The sequence below is a fragment of the Telopea speciosissima genome, chromosome 9 (assembly GCF_018873765.1).
Source record: "Telopea speciosissima isolate NSW1024214 ecotype Mountain lineage chromosome 9, Tspe_v1, whole genome shotgun sequence".
In the NCBI taxonomy this organism is placed as follows: Eukaryota; Viridiplantae; Streptophyta; class Magnoliopsida; order Proteales; family Proteaceae; genus Telopea; species Telopea speciosissima.
In genome coordinates, this window is record NC_057924.1 from 58,546,435 (window position 1) to 58,572,879 (window position 26,445).

At 39.3% G+C, this 26,445-nt stretch overlaps 1 protein-coding gene and 1 long non-coding RNA gene across 2 annotated transcripts in view; one reads left to right on the forward strand and one right to left on the reverse strand.

Moving 5' to 3' along the window:
• Positions 1 to 26,335, reverse strand: LOC122640863. Its single transcript, XR_006329768.1, has 3 exons — positions 26,214 to 26,335; positions 5,149 to 5,153; positions 1 to 15 (listed from the first exon to the last, which is right to left on the reverse strand). It is a non-coding gene; the product is annotated as an uncharacterized LOC122640863 (long non-coding RNA).
• Positions 1 to 26,445, forward strand: part of LOC122640862 (protein ROOT HAIR DEFECTIVE 3 homolog 2-like) — a 43,715-nt gene that overhangs the window by 15,280 nt on the left and 1,990 nt on the right. Inside the window, exons 12-19 of the mRNA XM_043834127.1 lie at positions 22 to 113; positions 9,424 to 9,502; positions 15,139 to 15,304; positions 17,874 to 17,998; positions 18,117 to 18,379; positions 18,462 to 18,558; positions 18,665 to 18,835; positions 18,915 to 19,019. Coding sequence (XP_043690062.1) covers positions 22 to 113; positions 9,424 to 9,502; positions 15,139 to 15,304; positions 17,874 to 17,998; positions 18,117 to 18,379; positions 18,462 to 18,558; positions 18,665 to 18,835; positions 18,915 to 19,019 — 1,098 coding nt within the window. The remainder of the gene's footprint in view (positions 1 to 21; positions 114 to 9,423; positions 9,503 to 15,138; positions 15,305 to 17,873; positions 17,999 to 18,116; positions 18,380 to 18,461; positions 18,559 to 18,664; positions 18,836 to 18,914; positions 19,020 to 26,445) is intronic.

Consider the following 26,445-nt stretch of genomic DNA (forward strand, 5'->3'; position numbering starts at 1 on the left):
TGCTTTGGAGATGTTCTGTAGGGTTGGCTAGCACTAGACGAAGCTGTTCAAACTGGGCCAGTATTAGGCTTTGGCAAAAAACTCAGTTCAATTTTAGAGACTTATCTTTCAGAGTAAGACAATATCTTCTCCTTCTCTTCTTCTCTTTCCTTATTAATGTCACCAAGTCCTGTATCAAAACCTTATTGAAATTTTATGGAGTTGTATTTTGGGCAGAAACAGCAAAAACATCAATAAGCATAAACTCTCCCTAAAAACAGCGTATCACAAGCCTAAAATAAGAAGTACAAGTTGATCAGAAATTGAAGAGAAGAAGAATTTAAGCACCAGAAAATAGGAATAGTATTAAGGATTGAATCATAGAATATTAACCAGCTAAACCTGGGATTAATCCCGGCAAACATGTTGGAGCTCATGTAATAAGGGTACTTTGGGTACTGGTTTAATCTCTGCAAAGCGTAAAGTTATATATATTATAAATCTGATGTAGGGGGTGACCTAGGAACTAGGCTTCCTACAAAATAGGTTAAACTGTGAATGTGCAGCAGCATCCATGATGAGTAATTGAATTAAGATTAAGATTCATATTAATAAGGTTCAGTATATAGTTATATGCCAGGCTATTAACATTCAACTAAGCATGAATCTTAATTGGGCATTCATGGGGTCATAGATTAACCAACAATAAGACAAGCCATATGCATGAACATTCAAAGTTCTGAAAATCAGCGGTGCTGTCCTGAGTACTTAATCTAAATAAATAGATAAGTCATAGTTCAATGTTAGGATCAAGTTTTGCACAAGAATAAGATATAGAGGGTCTTATGATGAAAATGAAATAAGTTTTAGGAGAGAATTCAGAGGATTAGAGGAAAGAATTAGAGATCCACCAAGAAGCCCAGAGAACTCGGGTTTCGACTAGCCAGAAACTGAGATATGGTTGAAACTAGTTATTTTTTCCCAGCCAACTCGAGTTGGTGGTTTTGAGGCCCAGAAATGTTTTTTTTTTATTTGATTTTTTTGTATACAACCTATTTTTGACATTCTAAACACAATGCAGGAACTATTTGCACATAAAAAACACTCAAAATGGTACTTGTGGTTTTTGACCCAAGTTTGATAGTGTATATTGTTCTTGGACATTTGCTGGAAACCAGTACAGACACTTATTTATGCCTAACATCATTTAAGTAAATGGTTTCATTTACTTAAGATATTATTCATAAAGATGCAAATACCCCCCTATTTGAATCCAATAAAAATAGTTAAAAAATCAAATTCTTAAAGGATAAAGAGTCAACCCCCCAGTTCAAGAACAAAAACTGGATTTTTGCGGTAGGTGAAATTTTCAACTTTCTAATGCTGGGGTTTTCCCAAATGTAAAAATTTCATAAATTTTAATATAGTAAAACATTGCTAAAAACCAAAAGTGCGGTAAAGTATTCATTTGAATTGATGTCTAAAAAATTATTTTCATTCTGAGCCATTTTGACAGCATTCGCGCACACCAAATTAACTTTGACTGGAACATAACTCCTTCAATATAAATCAGATTTAAGGAATCTTGGATTTGTCGCGAATGCTGTCAAAATGGCTCTGAATGAAAATAATTTTTTAGACATCAAAACAAATGAATACTTTACCGTACTTTTGGTTTTTAGTACTGTTTTACCATATTAAAATTTATGGAATTTTTAGATTTGGGAAAAACCCCATAATTAAAAAGTTGAAAATTTTACTTACCGCCGAAAATCCAGTTTTTATTCTTGAACTGGGGGGTTGACTTTTTCTCCTTTTGGAATTTGATTTTTTAGCTATTTTTATTGGATTCAAATAGGGGGTATTTGCCTATTTATGAATAATATCGGTAGTAAATGTATTTCATTTATTTAAATGATATTAAATAAGTGCCTGTCTTGATTTCCAGCCAGGTTTCCTCAAGTTTCGATGGGGATAAGTGACACTTATATAGCTATTCAGGTCGAAACTAGTGAAATATGGTTTAAAGATGGTCGAAACCAGTTGAAACTGGTCGAAACCCACCGAAACCATGAACTTTTAAAACTCCCTGCTTAACTCGTCTCAGTGGTTTTGGTCGATTTGAGGGACTTATACGAAATGGGAGGGGAGGAAGTTCCAAGAAATTCTTCATTCCATAATTCTGTTCATCATCCCTTTACATGCTGTCCATCAGTTTATGGGTAATTTACACATGCCACCCCTGAGGTTTGACGAAAGGATGATTTTACCCCCCAGTTTTGAAAAATCTGCGTACCCCCCTGAGGTTTGCAAACGGTAACAAATAAGCCCATTCCATCAATTCCGGATTAACAGTGTTAAAAACATGGGATGAAATGACAAAATTGCCCTTATAAAGAAAAAAATACCTGTAACTCATCTTCCCCAAATCGATTGGGGAAGATGAGTTGCAGGTATCCTTGTCCGATAACACGTAAGGATTCTGCAATTCCCAAAGTTCAAAATCTAATCAAGGATCAAATTTCAAGTATGGCGATAAACCCTAAAATAAGGGAAGTCTCCATAGGGAAGCCCTTTTGGCTAACAAAAACAAGGTAGGGGAATTTTTGCGGAATTCCTATTTTGATGGTTTCGATGGTTCCTTTGCAACCAGTCATGAAAACTACTCTCTTCTTTCTGTATGGTGAAGGAGAAAAAGAAAGTGGGTGGAGTTTGAAGCAGAAAGGACTAAGGAGTGTGGCGAAGTGTTGTCTAGGGTTGGGTGCTCATAGTACAGGGAAAGATCTCCAGCACATCTCGCCCAGTGAATTTATGACCCGTAATTTTATCCCTATTGCTCTGAATCCATTTTTGGTAAATGACGACTCGTCTTCATCTTCTCAATCGCTCTCTCACTAATCACAATTCACTGCTTTTATCTCCTCAACCTCCTAACTTTCTCACTTCATAATCTACTGCCCAGAATTCAAAATCTTCTCTTGTTTTCAAAAACCCTCCTGTTTTCTTAATCTTCTGAGAGCTCTAAGAAAGGCAAATTCAGAGAAATTAATTGTCCAGCAAAGAAGAAAAAGAAGAAACCATGAGGAAGAGAGGACGACCCTCAATTTTCGGCAAGAGAAAAAGAGGACAGAAATGGCAAGGCAGTGTAGATCAATGATGAAAACTAGAAAGATAATCAAGGTACATTTATTCTTTTCCTGTGGGTCACGAGGACCAAAAGTCAAGTGAGCTCTGGAATCTGGGAAAAGCGGAAGCTGAAAGACTGAAATCGTAACTGAAACTGAAAAACTGAATTAAAAGCTTGATAAAGGAAAAGGATCTTCTACCCAGAACGAGAGTGATTGTTTCCAAGGTTTATGTATTTGTAAATTGTTCTCTTTTCCAATTTTAATTGACCAAAAAATATTCAAAAATGTTCGCCTCATTTCTCCTCTTCTGAAACGGATTCAAAGAAAAATAAAAAGAAATTGGACACAGGATGAGGATTCAGTACTGAAAACTGAGGAAGAAGAAGAAGAAGAACCCTTAGGGTACTTCTGAAACTGATTTGAGTTTGTTGGAGTTCTCTTATGCCAATCAGTTCGACCTGGTACTTCATGAAACAGATCACCTCCCTAGGGCAACTCAAACTCCAGGTTCCTGCCCCCATTAGCTTCTCCTATCATCATAATCGCACCCTGAAATGTGCTCGAGTTACCGCCAGTCCCTGATTTCAGAACTAACCGTTCGATTGCATGCTGGTTTCTAGGATCCTTTCTTGCTGGATTCAAAAAGGGAAAAAAAGAACCGATTAAAACTTGACAAGAGAGAGAGAAAGAAAGGGATACTTGCAACTCATCTTCCCCAATCGATTTGGGGAAGATGAGTTGCAGGGTTTTTGTTTTTTTTTTTCTTCTTTGAAGCAGTATTTTTGTAACTTTACCCCTTGATTTTAACACCGTTAGTCATGAACTGACGAAATGGGTTTATTTGTTAACTTTTGTAAACCTCAGGGGGGTACGCAGAATTTTTCAAAACTGGGGGGTAAAATCATACTTTCGTTAAAACTCAAGGGTGGTATGTGTAAATTACCCTTAGTTTATTTATGTAGGAAACAAAATAAAGGTGATGCAGGTTCATCATAGATATTGGCTTATTTCTTTAGAAATAGGCCTAGGGTTGGGTAATATACATGTTGGGCCTTTGTTCCCAAGGGTTTTCTATGTATTAGGCCACTTAATGAGCCTAAACTAGGGGCACATAGGTTGCATACGGGATTAGCCCAATACTTATTTTATTTTTATGTTTTTTAATTGAACCGGTTCAAATTGGTTGCATCCAATTGGTTCAATTTAAGTGATCATGTGACTTGGTTAAGTGGTCATGTGATGTAAGTTGGGCTGGATTAGGACTCTATAAGTCCAGTCATATTTTGAGTCTATTTCCTTTAGTATTTTAGTTTCTTAGTCAATTTAAATTACCTAATAGGTTAGGGATAGGATTAGGCCATTCCTTTTTAGTGTCTAAGTCTATTTTTGAGTCTTCTTTATAAGTTTGTAAGGGAAGCCAGCATTGTACACGAATTTGATTAATGAAAAAAGCTTTTGCTTGTTGGCTGCCATTGTTACTGCTCCTGTGCTCCTTGTGAGTGTGCATCCTTGTGGTTCTATCAAGGTGGAAAGGGACTGGTGGAATCCGGTTGACTCCTTACGCTGTGACGGCTGGGCGGATCTTTTTAAAATTCGAAGGTGGCTTTATCCTTCACAACTATCGAAGCTTGCTGCCAGTAGAATCTTCAGTAAGTTTGACGCCAAAATTCTTCTTCTAATCCTCTAATCCTTTTCCCCAATTGATCCCCTTTATTTTTGGTTTGAATCCCATAAACCCTAACTCCATTAAGGCCCAAAACCTGCAATTCAATTCTGTCCAGAATTGCAGAATTTCAAAACTCATCCAAACCCTAACTTTTTTATACCATAATAGCCCTCTAGACCTGCCCATTAATACCCTATAAACCCCTTTCCCAATATCCAACCCTAACCCTAGGAATTGATCTAAATCCTAGTGCTGTCCATTCGAACCAGCAGCCCCTTTTGTTATTTGATCCTGTTGTTTGGCTCCTAGTAGGTCTCCTACCTATCTAGGACTACATTAATTGGTATCAGAGCTATGGCGGAGGGAAGCTCCAACCAAGCCTCGAAAGACCCACCTCCATTTGTTTTTAAGACCCGAGTTCGTCTACCCAATGGGAGCACAACGATATTAATTGTTGATGAGAGGCGACGTAACAACATTATTTCACAATCCGTGGTGGATATGTTGTCCCAATCAGGAGAGATTTGCATCATGCCCACAGGTAAAGTCTTTGTTGAATTTGGGTGTTCTTCATACCATGATGGTGCTTGGTGTCAGCCGGTACCATATTCAAAGAGTTTTATTGCAATAGGTGGTGATTGGTTGGACGAGCGATAAGGTTGGATTGAACCTGAAAACAACTCGTGTGTCCTACCTGATCGACACCGTCTATACCATTTATTTGCTCTAAAAGGGTTACAACCAAAGGTGACCACATCGACTGTACAACCACAGGGACTGCCGAACATGTCAACTCAAACGCAAGTGGCATCGACTGTGTTTGAAGTTTCACCAAGGGCAGATGCACCAACAGAAGATCCTACTGAAGTGAATCACGACTGTGTTTGAAGTTTCACCAATGGCAGATGCACCAACAGAAGATCCTACTGAAGTGAATCAGCAGCAGTGTTTGAGTTGACATGTTCGGCAGTCCCTGTGGTTGTACAGTCGATGTGGTCACCTTTGGTTGTAACCCTTTTAGAGTAAATAAATGGTATAGACGGTGTCGATCAGGTAGGACACACGAGTTGTTTTCAGGTTCAATCCAACCTTATCGCTCGTCCAACCAATCACCATCTACTGCAATAAAACTCTTTGAATGTGGTACCGGCTGACACCAAGCACCATCATGGTATGAAGAACACCCAAATTCAACACAGACTTTACCTGTAGGCATGATGCAAATCTCTCCTGATTGGGACAACATATCCACCACGGATTGTGAAATAATGTTGTTACGTCGCCTCTCATCAACAATTAATATGGTTGTGCTCCCATTGGGTAGACGAACTCGGGTCTTAAAAACGAATGGCGGTGGGTCTTTCTAGGCTTGGTTGGAGCTTCCCTCCGCCATAGCTCTGATACCAATTAATGTAGTCCTAGATAGGTAGGAGACCTACTAGGAGCCAAACAACAGGATCAAATAACAAAAGGGGCTGCTGGTTCGAATGGACAGCACTAGGATTTAGGTCAATTCCTAGGGTTAGGGTTGGATATTGGGAAAGGGGTTTATAGGGTATTAATGAGTAGGCAGGTCTAGAGGGCTATCATGGTATAAAAAAGTTAGGGTTTGGATGAGTTTTGAAATTCTGCAGTCGACGTAATTGAGTTGCGAGTTTTGGGCCTTAATGGAGTTAGGGTTTATAGGATTCAAACAAAAATAAAGGGGATCAATTGGGAAAAGGATTAGAGGATTAGAAGAAGAATTTTGGCGTCAAACTATCGAAGATTCCACCGCGAAGCTTCGATAGTTGTGAAGGATAAAGCCACCTTCGAATTTGAAGAAGATCCTCCCAGCCGTCACGGCGTAAGGAGTCAACCGGATTCCACCAGTCCCTTTCCACCTTGATAGAACCACAAGGATGCACACTCACAAGGAGCACGGGAGCAGAACAATGGCGCCAACAAGCAAAAGCTTTTTTCATTAATCAAATTCGTGTACAATGCTGGCTTCCTTACAAACTTATATAGAAGACTCAAAAATATACTTAGACACTAAAAAGGAATGGCCTAATCCTATCCCTAACCTATTAGGTAATTTAAATTGACTAGGAAACTAAAATACTAAAGGAAATAGACTCAAAACATGACTGGACTTATAGAGTCCTAATCCAGCCCAACTTACATCACATGACCACTTAACCAAGTCATATGATCACTTAAATTGAACCAATTGGATGCAACCAATTTGAACCGGTTCAATTAGAAAACATAAAAATAAAATAAGTATTGGGCTAATCCCGTTTGCAACCTATGTACCCCTAGTTTAGGCTCATTAAGTGGCCTAATACATAGAAAACCCTTGGGAACAACGGCCCAACATGTATATAACCCAACCCTAGGCCTATTTCTAAAGAAATAAGCCAATATCTATGATGAACCTGCATCAAAAGGGGAAGGAAAATAAAATCCAGATTAATGGAGGAGTTTCTTCTCCAAAATTTCAACCATCCATCCACTTGGGTGGTTGTAACTACCTTCCAATCCACTAACTACTTGTAAACTGAAATTCTACTGCAATAACTACCAAATAACTCCAAAAAATAAAAATAAAACATAAATAAATAGAATAAAAGCTGCTCATGCTAGTGGTGTCCCCACCAAGTGAAATATATGCTGAAATATGGCTGTGAAAATACTGAAGTAGGGTCCACTGTGGGCATGTATAAGTGCAAACATCAAGTGGGACTCGTCATTGAAGAGCCCGTATGTCTCCTACATCTCCTCCTTTGATAAACCTTCAATATGCCAAGTGTATGGTTGTCCTGTAGGATGTCCTCATCAAAATCTTACTAGAACTGCGCGTTTATTATCAGAAGCTTGTGATTTAGTTTTTGATGCAGCAAGTAGGGGAAAGCAGTTCTTAAGCGCGAAACAAAGTTCATGATGCAAAACTCTTTTGGTTCATCCTATATTATTGGCTTAGCCCATCGTAAATTAAAATGAAATAAATATCTTCCAAATTGGGGAATATAAATAAAGATCTTTTTTTAGTCCATTCCAAATGAGGGTCCAATTTCTACCCAAAAAAAAATAAAAAATGAGGGTCCAATTATGTGCACTTACCATGTAGATCACCCTCTATCGTTAATGAGCCCTTTGGATCCCCCTGTAGATACCTCTTTGTCGAAGGAATGCTGTATAGCGATTTACTTGTTTTCTTGATGGGTTTATGAGTTTAGATGTAGGGCTGGGTGGCTGAACACCGGTCTTTATATTAAAGCTTCCGCTACCTGCCTGATGAGGTATTATGGAGGCTCTTGTGACCGGTCTGAGGCTTTACCTCACCCTATCTCGCTTACTCGTTGTGATGTAGCCTAGGTGAAATAAATCTCACTTAGGACCAGGTTCTGTTTTAGGGTTGGCCGAATGGGCAGTTTAGGGTAACTAGGGCAAAATTAGGGTTAGGAATGGGAGATTGAGTTAGGGTTTTATTGGGTAATGGTCTGCAGAATTTTAGGAGTCTATTAGAATAGGTTTTAATGAGGTTTGAATAAGAAATAGAAATTCAGAAATATTAGGGTTAGGGTTTTGGGTTTTCAGATTTAGGATCTAAGCTGAAACTAGGGTTTAGGAGCAGATTTAGGGGCTGGGCTTTAGGTCGAGTTTTCCTAGCAGAGAGGGGGTGGTTCGGCTGGACTTTGGTGGGGTTTTGATGGCTGGTTAGGCCTAGGCAGATCTTAGGGTTTCTGGGTTTTTATGTTGAGGGAGGGATTTAGGGTTTGTAGTGGATAGGTGAGGCTGCAACTGAGATCAAGTGGGAGGGTTACTGTGATGGACCTGTGGTTAGGTTTTGAGTGTAATCTGATGAGGGAATAGGGCTGTGATGAATGTAGATGAAGCTAGGGTTTGGGGAAGTCGATTAGGTTAGATGGAAGTAAGAAGAAGAGATGATAAAGTTGCAGGCTCTTACTGGAATTGCAGAATTTCAGCAGCAGCAACCTTGAAGAACTTGAAGGAAGAAGAAGACGAACCTCTCGATCTGCAAGATGCAAGGAGTCGCCGGATTACTCCAGCCCTAGCCCTTGATATTACTCACAAGGGGTCTTGATATGACACACAAGACAGAGAAGCAGCAGCAGCAAGAAGAAACAAAATTTCAAACATAATAGGTGGGGGAGCCTCCCACGATTCTACTATTTATAATAATAAAGGGGGGCCTAAAGGCCTTACAAATAATCAATCTAAAGCAATCCTAATCAGATTAGGAGTTGGGATTCCTAATCTGAATCCTAATTATAAAACATAGAATAGACTTATAATCTAAATAGGAGTATAAGTGTAAACAACTAAAACAAATAAAATAAAATACTAATCCCTCTAAAATCGTGGAGGGGAACTAAGAAGATAAACCATGAAAAAGACTGTTTTAACCCTAGGCTAAAAGAACAAACAAATAAAAAGGCTCCAACGAAAAAATCAAAGAACAGCCAAATTAATCATGGTTTCAGCTTCTGCATCACGTTGTCCGACCTCCTGTTGGTCTCTGTTCAAATGCTTCTTTAAACTTCTTTTTCCCCTTCTTGAGTGATTGCTAGGTTTCAGATACCATCTTTGACTAGTTGCATTTGTCTTTCTTTCTGAGTTTCTGTATACTTGCTTTCTCTGTAGATATGAAATGGAGGCTATCTACTTTGATGAAGGTGTAAGAAACGCAAAACGAGAACAGTTGCAGTCGAAGGCATTGGATGTGAGTATATTCAGACTTGTCCTTTTGAGATCATTCGTTTATTTTCAGTATGTATATTCAGAGTAATTAGTTTGTCATAAATGCTTTTTAACTGGGAAGTTGCATTATTTTCTTATTTAATTTCTTTTCTGTTCCAGATGCTTTGAATTCTTTTGAAGTAGAAATTGCTTCTGTTTGCTTTTTCGTGGATTGTTTATATCTTTGATAGTATTCCTATCTTGGATGGTGCTTGGTTACCTTTCAACATTCCTTCCTGATGCTCTAATCCAACACCCAAATGAAAATGAACTCAGACATTCTATTGTCTATTATTGCCAAATTGCCATGCACTGTTTGACTCAAATAAGCATTTTCTGGTACTTACAAATGTTTCCATAAACAGGGTATGGGGTTCAGCTCTAGCTTTGCAATGTAGAGGGATCTTTAATGTTTTTTTTTGGATGTTAAATATCAGTAATTTGTCAAGAAAATGTGTGTGTTTCTGAGGTAATGATTATATTTACAAGACCCCAGCTGACAGAAGATTCAAGAGGCTATGAAAGCAAATTGATGTAATTAGTTCATATATCTCTGCTCATGTTAAACTTTGTAGGAATAAAACACTCAGAAAACTATCAGTTCTCTTCCTTTCATGCATTCCAATAAGATGGCACAAAGCTGTATTATTTACTGTCCATTCAGATCTTAGGAGCACTGCCATGAGAATGAGAAACTATTCTCCTCCACATGAGACTAATGTTTTGTAGTTTCCACCCTAATCAGTGTATAAGTTCTCTGGCATTACCCTGGAGCAAGGTTTAATATTTCGCGATATCTCGGTATCTCGGGCCTACCGAGATATCCGAGATACCCGAAATATCGCGAAATATGACCGAAATATTGCATTTTTTCTGCAATATTTCGGGGGTCCATCTCGGGGGGTATTTGGCCATATCTAGGCCTGAAACTTCATGGACAGTCTTATTTAAGCTTAATAAACACATTTAAACCATAAAATTGTAAAAATGTGAATTCAAATTGGTGTTTTGGGCTTGCACCCTTGATTGACATACGGTCGCCGACCCTAATGTATAAATAATTAAATACACATAGATTAGGCAGTTAATATTTAATAATAGTATTTAACTTCATCACATATCAAGTTAAAGCCAATACACATTGATGAGTACCATGATTTTCATAAACTCCATAATATTTAATAACTCGCTTAAAGCCTTAAAGGCAATACACTAAGTGTCAAAGTCAGTAAGTCACAAGACTCACAACTCGTAAGTCACAACTCACAAGTTCATAGATCAATGAAATCACAACTTAAGTTACAAATTACAAGTGCTAAACTGCTAATAGTAGTTGTTGTGCCTCCTTGGATCAATCCCACTCATGCCTCACTGGAGTCGACGTCCATTGCTCTCTGTTTGAAGGACATATGTGGACCACGGTATAGAATCGGAGAAGAAACGAGTGTAGTCATCCACAAGTGTCACTTAAATGGAATCATCAACATACTGTAGGTAACCTATCCTAGGATATAAGCTAGGGTTACCAATCGATCCAGTCCGTGAAGAAGATGATCCACTGTGATATGATGTTGGCGCCGGCGCAAGAGGCGATGGCATTGGCTGCATGTATGGCTGGTGAGGTTGGTAGCTAGGTCCGCTAGGGTATGCAAAGATGTTATTTACAAAAGATGATCCAGTATGTCCCTGGGACTGGGAGTCATAGTCCCCTACCCCACTAAACTGCCCATATGATGATGATCCATATCCATATCCACCGTAAGGTTGTGATGCACCATAATCCGATGCCAATGGAGTGGTATGTGCGTCAAAAGATGGGGCACACCAATGTCCGGTCGGTCCGTAGATCGGCCATTGGTGTCTAACATATATTTAATTCATTACCATCTAAGTCATATTACCCCTAATTATTTCCTATTTTAATTGTAGGAAAATGAATTTTTAAAATCAGAAAATAAAAAAAAATAAAAAACATATGGAAAAAAAATTTCGACACCGTGAGGCTATAGATCGGCCTCCGGTGTCTAACATATATTAATATCATCACCATCCAACAAAATTTGTAAATAGTCTTTTCAAAAAAATAGTTTTAGAGAAATAGAATTTACCTTAAATAGTGGAAAAAGGCTTGGATGATGAGCTTAGATGACCCTCCGATGAGTTTACCGGCGAAAATCCGACAACAATGTGCTTGAACAATGGCTAGAGTGTTGGATGAGAGCTTGGAAGAGTGGAAGAATAAGCAGAAGACTGAAATTCCTTAGCAAATGCAGCTCTCGGTCGAAATATGGACCGAAATCTGCGAAATATTGTATTAAAGCCCCCCTTCACGTGACACTTTAAGCCAAAATACCATATTTCGTCGATATCTCACGAGATATTGAGATATCGTCTATATCTCACGAGATATCGACGAAATATGGTATTTTTTCATTTCGACCTGATTTCGCATCTCGGTAAGCTCGAGATATACAAAATTAAGCGATATTTTGAACCATGCCTTGGAGAGATTAATCAACTGAGGATCTCATACCATACTTCCCAGTATCGACACAAAGTGACAGTGAATTGACAGATGGAGGGAAGCCTCTGAATTGCTCAAGCACATGTAGCTTGCTTCTGGGGTTAACATTCCATCTGAAATTGGATGATGAATGGTTAGAAAATGATCAAAGCAGCGTCTCAAACTAAATATTGGATTTCAAGAATAAAGTTTGCCCGACTTTGGAACTTCCAAATTCCATGATCAAGGGATTGCTCCATGTTCAGTTCATAACCTGCCAAGACACTTGGGGTGTTCAAAGGTCTTCCATCTCCATATCATTTTGATTTCTTCTGTATTCGTGCTACTGCTCTTAATGTAGTCAGCTAACACCCCATTTTTGTTGTCTATGATCTGTATGTGTTTGGATGGTCAAGCTCTTTTCTCTGCTTCAAGCATCAGTTCTGTCACCAGAACAGAATTTTGGATCCTTACCCCTTGGAGTCAGGCAATCAATATCCTCTATGTTGCTTTAGAATCTCACTACATATAGTAGTAGCTTTGATTGATTTTATTACGTAATTTAAAATTCACGTCTTGTTTCTTGATGATTTATTATTTGTTTTCTATGAATGTTATTAAGATGATTTTCATGGTGTTATCTGAATATAATACCCTTGGTGGTAATTCTACATGCATTTAATCCACTGAATTTCCCTTCTATTGGGGCCTCCTTAATATACAGCACACATGTTGGTAGTGTATCATATAGATCGATGTGTTTAGACTTTGAAAGTATTAAATACCTCATACAGGGTCTTCTATTGTGAAGAATCTCATAAACGCATTGAACCCTTGTAGTCTATGGTGAAATGGGGCATTTGGAGTCCAGATTCTCCAAACTTTTACCATATATTTGGTTGTTCAATGTGACACTGCCTGATCACCATGTCAACCCAGTAGAAGATTGAGCCATATAAAGAATGAGGCCCCACTGCAAAGTCTTTCTATCATATTGTTGGAACTGCTTACTCTAAAAGGCTGACTTTGTAGGAAAGGGAGGAAACAATATGTATATTATCTAGGAGCTCTAGCACGGTGGGCTATCCAAAGGGGAACACGAGGGGCGGATAAATAATTCACAACACCTGCCCGCGCCCAAAGGGACTCGATACCGTGACCCTTGCCTGCTCTGATACCTTGTTGGAACCACTTCCTCTAAAAGGTCGACCTTGTAGGAAAGGGTAGAAACAATATGTATATCATCCAGGAGCTCTAGCACGGCGGAATATCCAAAGGGGAACACGAGGGGTGGATAAATAATTCAGAACAAATATAAAATAATACACTATATAGATTTTAGTTACAAGATCTCAATTGTTAACAATATCTGATGTTGAATCCCGAAAAGCTTTATACTGAGCGGAGGATGCTTTGTCTTGTCCATGGAACCAGTCAAGCGAGCTGTTAATGTGTTTGCTCTTTGTAATGGTTCAATCAATAGACAGAAACCTCTGTGATGGATTATGCTATAGTAGGACTGGATAGAGACTGGTCTGGCTCACTCTTTTGTCAGACAGTGAGTAAGAAATCAATTTCTATACAATTCATTGTATGATGGCTTCCCTTGAAAATATTGTTGCTTGTAAATGAGGTACTCTACGAAGTCATGATGATATGCATAGAGGTCAACTTATTGCTCATGATCTTATCATTTCCAATAGAACTAAAGTGACATATCTTTTCCATATCCATTCTGGAGCTCTTACATATTTCCACGTCCCTTTAAGAACTCGCAAAGCCTCTAATTAGGATATTTGGTTATTTCTTTTATATAATAAATGTGCTGCATATGCAGCAGTCTCATTTGCGTTGATGAAGAAGGGGAGCCTCATTATAGAATATTTCTACATCAAGGCTCTTGCTTGTGTTCTTGATTACAATAGGATTTGAACCATTATGGCAATTGGCAAGGAGTCCAGTTTTTATATGATTGCTGTGTTTGTAACAGTATTTTTTTTATCTTGCTAATGGAATTTTTGTCCTCCATATTCATGAAAAGATTCCTCTTCCATATTGGGCCTGAAGACCCTAAACAATCTATTTCATGGTTTTAAGGCATGCTCATTAATGTTTTGAATCAAAATCCTTCTTTTTGTTGCATCATGTTGCTCACTTTCTCTCTCTCGGGCTGAGAAAAGGAGGGCATAGGGATTTTCCCATCTTAGAGTGCCTGTGAGTACAGTTGGAATGGAATTTAATGTTCCAGCCCATCCATTAACTTATTCTACTGCAGCTATAACAAGGAGTCTTCCCACTGTTGGGGCATCTGTATGGGATGCAAAACATAGAGAAAAAAAGGAGAACACTCCCGCAATGGAGGAAAACAAGTCTAGGAACCATACAGGACATCATCAAAAGTAGTAGAGTAGTTCAAACGAATAAATGGTTCGGGGAGAAGAAAACACAGAATAAGAAAATTCACCACTAATGTATTACACTTTACACTAGTGCCAATTTGACATAATTACTAGTGAAGATTTTAAAAAATTGTTACTAGTGAAGGATGATAACAGCATTCTGTTGAGGAACACCTATCCTAATCTGCTGAATGCTGGAGACTTGTTGATATATGTAATTTCTTAAAATATTTTTCTTTCTTCCTACAAGCTCCCAACCTACTGCAAGGTTGAAATTAATGTCAAGTCTGACCTCGAGTTCTATAACTCACGGTATTATATTGTCAGGCATCTATCTATCCAACTTTCTTGCTGTAACATTATATATTTCTTCCATGTATTGCATTGGACATCCATAATTCGGTCTTTCTGTTTGGGAACTTCCATGGTTGCATCTTCCTATATGTAGTGCTTTAGTCTGGGAAGGACTTCATATTCAAAAACAGTGAATTCATTAAAGAATCACTTTGACGAGAGTTCATCACTCTCCTTAGATTTATCTGAAGTGAGCATCTTTAGTTGTTATTATATAAACTCAGATTATAAACTGAAAAATCATGAAATTAGTCACTTCAGACTGAGAAACTAATGCCATTTCGCATTCATTTTATATTTTCCCCCTTTTTTTGGTGATGTCTTGATCTTCTTCTTATTCATGTTGTTTGTTTATTTTTACAGTTTGTTCATCCTGCTTACCAAACTATGTTGGGACATCTGCGTTCTAAATATCTCAACAATTTCAAGAAGGGACTGGAACAGTTACTAAATAGAGGAGAAGGATTCTCTACATCTGTTCGTATTTGGACGCAGTCCTGTATGCATGAGTTTGATGAAGGATGTGCAGGTGAGCTTAATTAATTTTGTCTTTGCTGCTAGAGGGTCATTCAATAGTACAAGATTTATCCCTAAGGTTGACTTTATTGAATTCAGCCTATGATCCATACCACATTGGCAGAAGAGGGTAGGTTCATGTGAATTGAGATAAAAGGACAACACACCATACTTGCTGACCTAGTTTCAGTCCGAGACAATCGAGGAACACATGCAAAAGCAAGTGCAAAGTGACAAAGTTGCAATGGAATGGCATTGTGAAACCTAGGATTAAGTTTAGAGCCATTTCCCTGCTCATTTGGTTCTGAAACTTAACCAGTGGGATGGATGAAACATCCTCTATCACATGAACCAATCTATGCCTATCCATCCTAGCCGTTTGACAAGTGGTAAATTCTAGGAACTGATGGTCACTGTCTATCTCAGATGATCCATTGGCTATACAGTTTTTTTTGATAGGTGCCGAGTCTAAAAATTTGAATAGACCATAAAGCCTGCTGCTTCATATTCCAAAAGGTTTTCAACTGTCTTGCCTGGCTGTTTTATTTTTTGAAAAAAAAATAACACTGAGGCATGCGCTGATGTGCTACAAACATCAGAAACTTTGTTTTTCGAAAGGATGGGAGGAGGCTAGCAACCTGGAAAAGAGATGTTTATTACGGTGGAGCATCATTTTCTCTTAGAGAGGTCTTTTTCAAGCCTCACTATTTACTACATATCCCTATGGAGACGACCACTGGTGGTTGCTAAAAGGATGAAAACCTACGAAGATTTCTCCCCTTGATTGCAGAGGACATGAAAAAAATGAAAAAAATGAAAAAAATTCCTTATGAAATAGAAATGGTTTTGCCACTCAAATATGGTGGCCTCAACTCTAGAAACATGGGTGTGGCTGATATATAAATCGTTTGTGGGCTTGCGACTATGGAGGTTCAACATTGCAGACTTGGCTTCAAATATGGCACCCATAATGCTTCTTGGAACTTGGGCTATGTCTCATCTTCGTATTTATTATTTGCTTGGAAAGTTAACGACATTACACGGGTACAGTTTTATTCAAGGAACTGCTCTTGCAACAGTTTCTTGACCATTTCCATGTGTATCTGATGCAGATTCATCACCAAATAGGGCTTGTTTGCTTAGGAATAAGTCTAGGGTTGGGTTATATATATGTTGGGCCTTTGATCCCATGAGTTCTCTATATAATAGGCCACTTTATGGGCCTAAAATATGGGTAATTAGGTTGCGTACGGGATTCCTTACTTGGTTATATTTTTATGTAATTAGTGGTCATGTGATCACTTAGGTGATCATGTGACTTGGTTAAGTGGTCATGTGACTATTTAAGTTGGTCTGGATTAGGACTTTATAAGTCCAGCCATGTTTTTAGTCTATTTCAGTTTCCTAGTCAGTTTAAGTTACTTAATAGGTTAAGGATTGAGTTAGGCCTTTCCTTTTTAGTGTAGGAGTCTATTTTTGAGTCTTTTATATAAGGTTGTAAGGGGGGGCAAGTATTGGATACGAATTTTGATATTAATGAAAAGCTTTTTGCTGCTCCTCTTCTCCATTGAAGATTTTGTCTTGTGTTTGATCAAGGCTGGTGGGATTGGTGTTTGATCCAATCAACACCTTGCGGTGTGAAGCCCGGGTGGATTGTTTGAAGAAATCGGGGTTTGATCCGATTGACACCTTGTGGTGGGAAGCCGGGGTAGTTCTTTTGAAGCTCTACATTTAAGTTCTAGTTCAAGTTTGGATTTTTATTCAAGATCTATAATCAAGCAAGCTGCTGGCAAGAGAATTCTGCAACTATAGTAAGTTTGATTCATCCCCAACCCCTACCATTCTTCTTCTAACCTTCTATACATGTAAACCCTAGAAACCATCACTTTCCTCCTTTCAAAAGCCCAAACCCTAACCCCCAAACCTGCTGCCGATTCTGATTACCCATCCTAAACTTGTTAAAACTTAACAAGACCTTCACTGATAGACTCCCCTACCTTGACTTAACGTAACTCATACATCAAAACCTAACCATAACCAAACCCTTACCCTAATTTCACCAAAAATCCTATTTTGACCTAGCCGATTCACCTGTTCATAACAGATCCCGGTTTACTGGCTCCTAGTTGGTCTCCTACCAATCTAGGACTACATTAGTATCTTTAATGTATCTTGTTTCTTTTAGCATCTTCCCCTCATTCTGCTATGTCTTCGTGACGCATCTTAAAACCATCCTCCAGCTATGCTGACTGATACTGATACTCGACACCTTGATCATCTTCGTTGGCTCTAGATCCTGTATCAACCTATATCAGGCTTGGATGCAGGACTTCTAAACATATTTGTCAAGGCGTTGCCTTAGATGCCTTGGTCGCCTTGCGTATGGACCCCCTCCAATGCCTTGGGAGGCCTAGACACCGTGACCATTGTACTTTTAAAAATTCAAAATATTCTCTCTGTAGTTCCATCTGGTTTTCCTTCCCTCGAATATAATACAAAATACTTCCATATGCTGATATTTTTTCTATGCTAATTTAAACTTGCTCTTGTAGTCATATATTCCTGATTTTGTTTTCTTGCAGATGCTGCTGTAAAGCAGGCTAACTGGGATCCTTCAAAAGTAAGGGAAAAGCTTCGTCGAGATATCGAAGCACATGTAGCATCTGTCCGTAGTGCAAAGTTATCAGAAATAGTAGCCAACTATGAGGTATTGTACCTCAAACTTATTTAAATGGACGATTTCCTCATTGACTGGGAGACTAGAGAAACTTTTTGTTCGTTTTTTCTTCCCAGTGCCATAACAAACATATCCTTTTGAATTGTAGAACCAACTCACGGAAGCACTCGCCCAACCTGTAGAATCTCTATTTGACACTGCTGGAAAGAATACCTGGGCATCAATAAGAAAACTTCTTAAGCGTGAGACTGAAACCGCTGTATCAGGGTTTTCAACTGCTGTTGCTAGTTTTGAGGTGGATCAAGCTGCATTTGATAAAATGGTGCAGAATATACGGGACTTTGCAAGAGGTGTGGTGGAGAAGAAAGCAAGAGAAGAAGCTGGGAAAGTTCTGATTCGTATGAAGGATAGGTACCAATTAATTTTTTATACTCTATTTTGGCTAGTCATTTAATTTCGTTGTTTAGTGGTCTCACCATTGAATTGTTTCCAGGTTTTCAACAATCTTCAGTCATGACAATGATTCAATGCCTAGGATTTGGAATGGGATGGAAGATATCAAGGCAATAACAAAAGCTGCCTATGCTGCGGTAATTTGCATTTCCTGGATAAGAGTAAAATGTTTACAATTTGTATGCCGATGTGTACTTTCTTAACATTTGAGGGTGTTATGAAGATCCTATGATCTTGTTGCAGTCCCTGAAACTTTTATCCGTAATGGCTGCCATTCGTTTGGATGATAAACCAGACAAGATTGAGGCAACACTTTATTCATCTCTTATGGATGGCACAGTGGCAGTTTCTTCTACCCAGCAGAGGGGAACAGAAACCACTGCAGAACCACTGGCTTCAAGCACATGGGAGGAGGTATTTGCTAGTTTTTTGTTGTGTTTAATTGGATCAAACTTCCGTTTCGTGATTTATCACTAACAAGTGTATGTAACAGGTTCCTAGGAGTAGTACACTAATTACACCAGTACAATGTAAGGCTTTGTGGAGACAGTTTAAAACAGAAACAGAGTATACTGTCGCTCAAGCTATATCTGCACAGGTACATAATGGCTGTATATGTTTTTCTCTTCCATCATTTTTCATATTATTTATTGCCTGAAGAGCATGGTATAAAATCTCGCGAAATATCGGCGATATATCGCGATATTTCGTGAATCTCGACATGACCGAGATACGAAACAAGGTCGAAAAAAAAGTACAATAACTGCCGATATATCGAGATATTTCGACGATATATCGTGGAACTCACGATATATCGCGAGATATCACGATATATCGCGAGATATTGTAAAGTGACAATAGTGTCACATTCAAAATCCTTATAAATTGCATATTTCGCAGCTCTTGGTCGATATTTCGACCGAGAGCTGCTGAAATGAAATTTTCTCTCTTCTTCCTCCCTTCCAAGCCTCATTGAAGCTCCTTGTCGCCGGAAGACGCGTCGGAGGGTCATCTAAGCTCATCATCCAAGCCTAATTTCATTATTTAAGGTAAATTATATTTTCTAAAACAATTTTTTTAAAAAACTTTGTACAAATGTTGTTGGATGTTGATGATATTAATATATGTTAGACACGGAGGCCGATCTACAGCCTCACGGTGTCGAAATTTTTTTCCCATATGTATTTTTTTATTTTTTTCTGGTTTTAAAAATTCATTTTCCTACAACTAAAATAGGAAATAATTAGGGGTAATATGACTTAGATGGTAATGAATTAAATATATGTTAGACACCAATGGCCGATCTACGGCTTCACAGTGTCGGATTTATTTTTCTGCTCTTAAATAATTCTTTTAATTTTCGAAAATTAAGAAAAATATATAAAAAATTAAAAAAACAGAAATAAATAAGGAAAAATATGAGTTTTAAGTTTAAAAAATAATGAAAAAATATGAAAGTTATTTCTATATGTTTTGAGATGCATTACATGTATATTATGTTTACTAATTCATAGTTTTGTTGTGTTAGGTCAATACTTATATTAACATTATATATAAAAAATTGGTTTTAATTTTGTGAAAAATATAAGGGTTAGGGGAAAAATATTAAATAACTATACAAGTGTATTAGTAATCTAAAAGTGTAATTGAAGTGCATCTACATTAAGTTTTTAATTATTTGTGTTACTTACATTGAGAAACAAGTATCATTATGGCGGATCGTGATAGACAACGTGCGAAGGCAAGCAAAAGGTGGGGAAAGTAGTCAACAAAGGGGGCGGACGGAACAAAGAGAACAGAGGGAACAAGAGAGACCAACCAGCCAAGATAGGGGTGACATTGCATGGTTACATGGTACTCCCATTGATGGGGATAAGAGAAAATCTATATGTAATTATTGTCACATGCAATTTATGGGAGGTGGGTCCAGTAGACTTAAACAACATCAGTGGAGGATCTAAAGATGTTGTAGGTTGTCATATGGTCCCCACCGAAGTAGCCAGGAGATTGGTGATAGTTTGAGGGGAAGAAAGAAGAGGAAGCGACAAGCAAAGGATAAGAGAACAACTTGAGGATACGGTGAGGAGTTCGATGGGAGGAGGAAGACGATACAATGATGATGATGATCCTCCTCCTCCTCCTCGATGATGACATTGCGATTCTGATGACATACAAACAGCAGAGGAGGCTAGGGATTTTAGGCGGACTGTTTGAGGAGTAGAGGAAGTTTTCGAGATGATCAAAGCAGAGACAAAGAGTAGGGGGTAGTGGAGGAGTGCGATTAGCTGGAGGTCCTAAAACTTTGAATCCTTTTTAAAAGATCCACAAGTGTGAGGGCAACCCCAACACCTCTACCGGCATCGATGCCACCATCAACATCTCGATCCTAAATTGCATAAGAAGAAAGAAGCAATCGACCCAGGAATCAAAGGAGCGTGGAAGGGGATGAAGGGATTGGTTAAAGAATCAATAGCTAAGTGGATGCTATACCATACCATCCCAAAGAACATCATGACAAGGCCCCCATTATGATACCACGATAGATACCATGCAGAGGCGGCCCAGGATTCAAGGGCCCCACCCCATATGAGGTAATGAATGTTTATCTACCTCAACAAAAGAGCGAGATTGATGAGTACATTAGTGAGATGAAGAATATGGGGAGACATATGGGGTGACTATAATGGCGATGGATGGACGGCCTACAAGAAAGTCCATCATCAATTTCATGATTTATCGCGATGGGAGGACAGTGTTCTCAAATCTCGGATGCATCCAAAGAGATAAAGGATGCAAAATATATTTCTGATTGTTAAAGGAAGTAGTGGAAAAAGATGGTATTGAGAATGTTGTCAGTATTGTAACCGGACAATGGAAGTAACTTCAAGTTGGCCGGTGAGAAGATGATGAACAATAATAAGTACCGGCTCTTCTGGACTCCTTGCAGCCCATTGCATCGACTTAATGCTAAAAGATATGGGAAAGTTAAAGTGGTGAAGACTCGTGGGTTAAAGCGCAAGACAAGTCACCAACTTTGTATACAACACTCTCCATGCACTCAATCTATCGAGGAAAATGGGGGTGACTTGGTTAAGCTCGCATCACAAGATTTGCCACCAACTACATTGCCTCAAAAGCATCGAGACAAAGAAGGCTGGCCGAGAAGCATGTTTGCTTCCGAGGAGCGTGTTTCAATGGAAGGGTTCAAGATCGCAAATGGGAGGGAAGCACAAACAACGATGTCATCCCGAGGACTTCCTGACCAAACTAAGCAAAGTGGTGAAAGTTTTAGAGCTGGAATTCAAGTTCTACATGTTGCGACTCGCTCGAAGGGCCCAACCATGCCAGCCCTATATCCTTAATAGACTGATGAAAGATATTGCTCATAGTGTGGGTCCTCGCAGAGCAAACACTTCTTAGATATCATAAATGCTCATTGGGAGAATCAACTTATGCATCCACCATCGCATAAGGGTGGTGAGTAAATTTGTTTTATGTTTACTAATTCATAGTATTATTATTTACTAATTACCTATGCATTGACAATACCTCTATTCTATATGTCATATTTCAAGATACTACTTCAACCCTAAGTATCAATATAACAATAGGCTTGGGTTGGAAACTCAACTTATTGATTTGTGAAACAAGTAGTGAAGAAGTTGGAGCCGGATGTGCGCACTACAAGCAATTTGCAACAATGAAGTGAGTTCATTTGGAAACTCAACTTATTGATGCTTTCAAATAAGTAGTGAAGAAGTACTTACTAATTTTCCACGGGTATAGATCAAGGTATTTAGGGATGCATTGGGAAGTTTTGAACCGAGGTGCGATACAAGGCGAGCACGTGGTGATCTTGGTAATTCTTTTAAGTTTTAAATTACATATGTATTGAAATTTGAAAGTTGAAAGTTGAAACAACATTGACACATGTCTTTTTTGTTGTAAACTTGTAATGCATTGAATGGTGGGTGTTGTATGGGGAATCATTGAAAACTTAAGAAGAATAGCAATTAAAGTCCTCGCCTCAAACATGTTCTCGCATCCTGTCAGTGAGAGGAACCGGAGTACCTTCGCACTCATCCACCCAAGAGGCTAATGCAGATCGGGGTCTCAACGCTTATCCGATACGGCGTATGCAGCACTACAACTGAGGCCTGAAACCGCAACACATACGCACGGGACATGAGGGACAAAGAGGGGCACCATTGATCTAGCCGACATCTTTCAAGTCGACAGACGATGAGGACCCTATCGTGGATCGGGCGAGGGACAGAGGCGAGCCAGCTGTTGGATGAGGAGGGAGGCAGGCCCGACCCACGATAGCTTCCCGAGATTGGCGCCGATGACGAGTATATGGCCGACGAGGGTCGATACATGCTAAGTGAAGCCTCACCATACCATTCCGCCCACCGCGCCGCAATGTTCAGCTGCGATGAAGACTCGGTCTAAGTCCTCAAATGATGATGATGGTGATGATGGTGATCTTTGGTGGTGGTGATGGTGATCTTGGTGGTGGTGATGTTGGTGGTGGTGATCTTTGGTGAAGAATATGACGGCATGCGAGAGCGTTATGTGGTAGGCCAGGAGGCCCGGATTCGGCACTGTGGACCCGCTCCGATTCACCGGAGAGACACAGTTTGATCATGCCACACAAGATACGGACCACGAGCACGTGCCCCCGCACCCCCACCTCGAGAGGCCCCCTACATACATACAACAGAGGAGCGTAGGGTCGACAAACACGATTGCAACTCGATCAAATGGACATTGATAACCTATCTAGCTCTGTTGGTGGTTTGAGTATGGGTGATAGGGAGGGAGGACCGATTGACATTGGCGTGCCCCATCTTTTGCGCACATGCCACTCCATTGGCATCGGATTATGGTGCATCACAACCTTACGGTGGATATGGAGATGGATCATCATCATATGGGCGTTTAGGGGGTAGGGGACTATGACTACGAGTCCAGTCCAGGGACATCTTGGATCATCTTTTGTAGATAACATCTTTGCATACCCTAGCGGACCTAGATACCAACCTCACCACCATACATGCGCCAATGCCATCGCCTCTTGCGCCGGCGCCAACATCATATCACAGTGGATCATCTTCTTCACGGATTGGATCGATTGGTAACCCTAGTTTATATCCTAGGATAGGTTACCTACATCGTTGATGATTCCATTTACGTGACACTTGTGGATGACTACACTCGTTTCTTCTCCGATTCTATACCGTGGTCCACATATGTCATTCAAACAGAGAGCAATGGGCGTCGACTCGCGAGGCATGAGTGGGATTGATCCAGGAGGCACAAGAACTACTATTAGCGATTTAGCACTTGTAATTTGTAACTTAAGTTGTGATTTCATTAATCTATGTGTATTTAACTATTTATACATTAAGGTCGGCGACAGTATGTCAATCAAGGTGCAAGCCCAAAACACCAATTTGAATTCACATTTTACAATTTTATGGTTTAAATGTGTTTATTAAGCTTAAATAAGGCTGTCCATGAAGTTTCGTGCCTAAATATGGCCAAATACCCCCGAGATGGACCCCGAAATATTGCAGAAAAATGCAATATTTCGGAATATTGCTGATATCTCGGATATTTCGGATATCTCGGTAGGCCGAGATACCGATATATCGCGAGATATAGTACTATCTTCAAGAGTACTTTTCCTTTTAAGTCTTCCCCCCCCCCCCCCCCCAACACAAAGCATTTGCCTCATTTCCAATAGCTATGAAAGGGTATGTTATCTCCCTATGGATTTATGGATTTTCCATAGAGTCATATATATTGAGTCAACATTCATGATTCAACAATACAAGCCAACAACTACCAATTCATCCCTATCCCTCCAAATGTTGTTGTTGAGCAACTAATCCTCTTGTTCTAAGTTTGTTTGGGTAAGATTTGGAGCAAATAGGAGATTTGAGGGGTTTTCTTCAAAAACTGGTAAAACCAGTCGAGTCCACTGTGACATGAGGTTGCAATTTCGATCGAGAATAGTCGAGTCGTGGTATTTATAGAAGATAGTTTGTAACATTTCGACCGATATGAAATTTTGGACCCAAATTTCGGTCAAGTCATTGATCTTTTCCTGTTTCGTGTGTGGTTTCAACTCGGTAGTAGAAAAAAACGAGATTTTTACTGAGATCTCGAACTATGCTTGTCACCTAGGCATCCCTCCAACACCTTGGATTGCCTAGTTGCCTTGACAACTACGGAATAGACCACCTCATGTGTTTTCTCTATAGCATATCATAGCTATTTAGTGTACGAAGTACATATTTTCAATGAACAGGAATCTCCCAATGAGCCTTATCTCCTTTTTTGATTAGATGACAATAAATGAGGGTGTTCTGTGAGCAAGCCACTATAGTTTGATGAGATCAGAGACAAATATCTCTTGTAACAATTCTAGAAGCTATTGGAGTTAACTTTCTATTCCTAAGAGCATGGTTTTAAGTATAGCGATTAGATCATTCAGATCCCCAATTCCTATTGGTATTAGACTGGAACGATCTGGACAATTCAGAACAATCCAATGAAATATCTGGATTGGTGTGTGTCAAGGATGAAATATCCATGACTGCAGAAGAATGCATGCCAATACATAGACCATCGAGAGGGAAGATGCCCATAGTTGTACGCTGTATGTTAGAATTTGATCTGAAAATTGAGACATGGCCAATCCAGACCGTTCATTAGAAATACAATGGCCGGATTTGCCACATCACCCTTTTATGTAGCATGACTCCATTTGTATCTCTGGACTGCAGTCTACAGAAACTTTTACCAGATGGGTCCTATCTAGCTTTACTAAAAAAAAGGACGTACCCAGTGCACGAGGCTCCCGCCACTGCGGGGTCTGGGGAGGGTCATAATGTATGCAGCCTTACCCCCCCCCCCCCCTTTTCATGGAGAGGCTGTTTCCTGAGACTCGAACCTGTGACCACTTGGTCTCAATGGATCAACCTTACCTTTGCACCAAGGTCCACCCTCTCTTATCTAGCTTTGCTGAACAAGATAATATCATTTGCAAAGCTGACATGTGAAATCTCTATCTTCTTACAACCAACTCCGAGATCCCTATTGAACTAGCTTCAAACAGAAGTATAATCCCTCAGTCTTGTATCAGAATGAGGATAAAGGGTTCCCTTGTTGAAACTGCCCTTGGTCAGGAAAGAAACTTAGAACACTTCTTTTCTGCCGAAGTTTTATCTCATTACTATCAATTTTCAGAATCCTCTATATTGATGTTAGCAGATGATTGTTTCCTCTTTTGTCGAGCATCCCCATCTCCAATGCCCTACATCTGTTTTGGCTGATTCAAACCATTCCAAGTTGTACTTGTTTCCATCTTGCTTCTTAATGCTAATCTTATACATCTGGAGACCTTGGTTTCTCAACTGCTATATTCTTGGGACTAGAATTTTGTGAGAAGTTGAAGTGTTTGGTTGTTCAATTGCCTGACCACCTAGGGGTAGAGTTTCTGGGAGATAATAATGTTTTGTTATCCACCATGCCTACACAATTGTTTCTTCTGTTTAAATGGCTTTTGTGGTTACTAAACATCTCATGGCTGATGACTTCCATTATTGTTCGTCACGGTTATTTCTACTCTTGATCACTCTCAAAATGGGGAAAAAAAAAAGCTCAATTAGGTCATATGATTGCCCACTCAGAGCAGAATATTATTCGTCCAGCAGCTTTGAATTTTTAGTTGCAGTACTTGAAAAGACTCGGCTCTAGATGGATGAGCTGTTCCTTTGGAGACGTTTAACAAACTGTTGAGCTCACTTTTATACTCTTCCTCTTATGATCTATACTTGAGTTATTTGTGTCAGATTAGCTGTGGGTAATTTATGATTCTGAGCATGCCACCATATCTTGACAGGGGAGAAGTATACCACTCTACATTCAGAGCAGTGGCTGCTCCATTGGAATTTTCGTTCTCTGATTGATTTCATATTATTTACTATGTGCATGAAACAGAGCAAAAGCACATT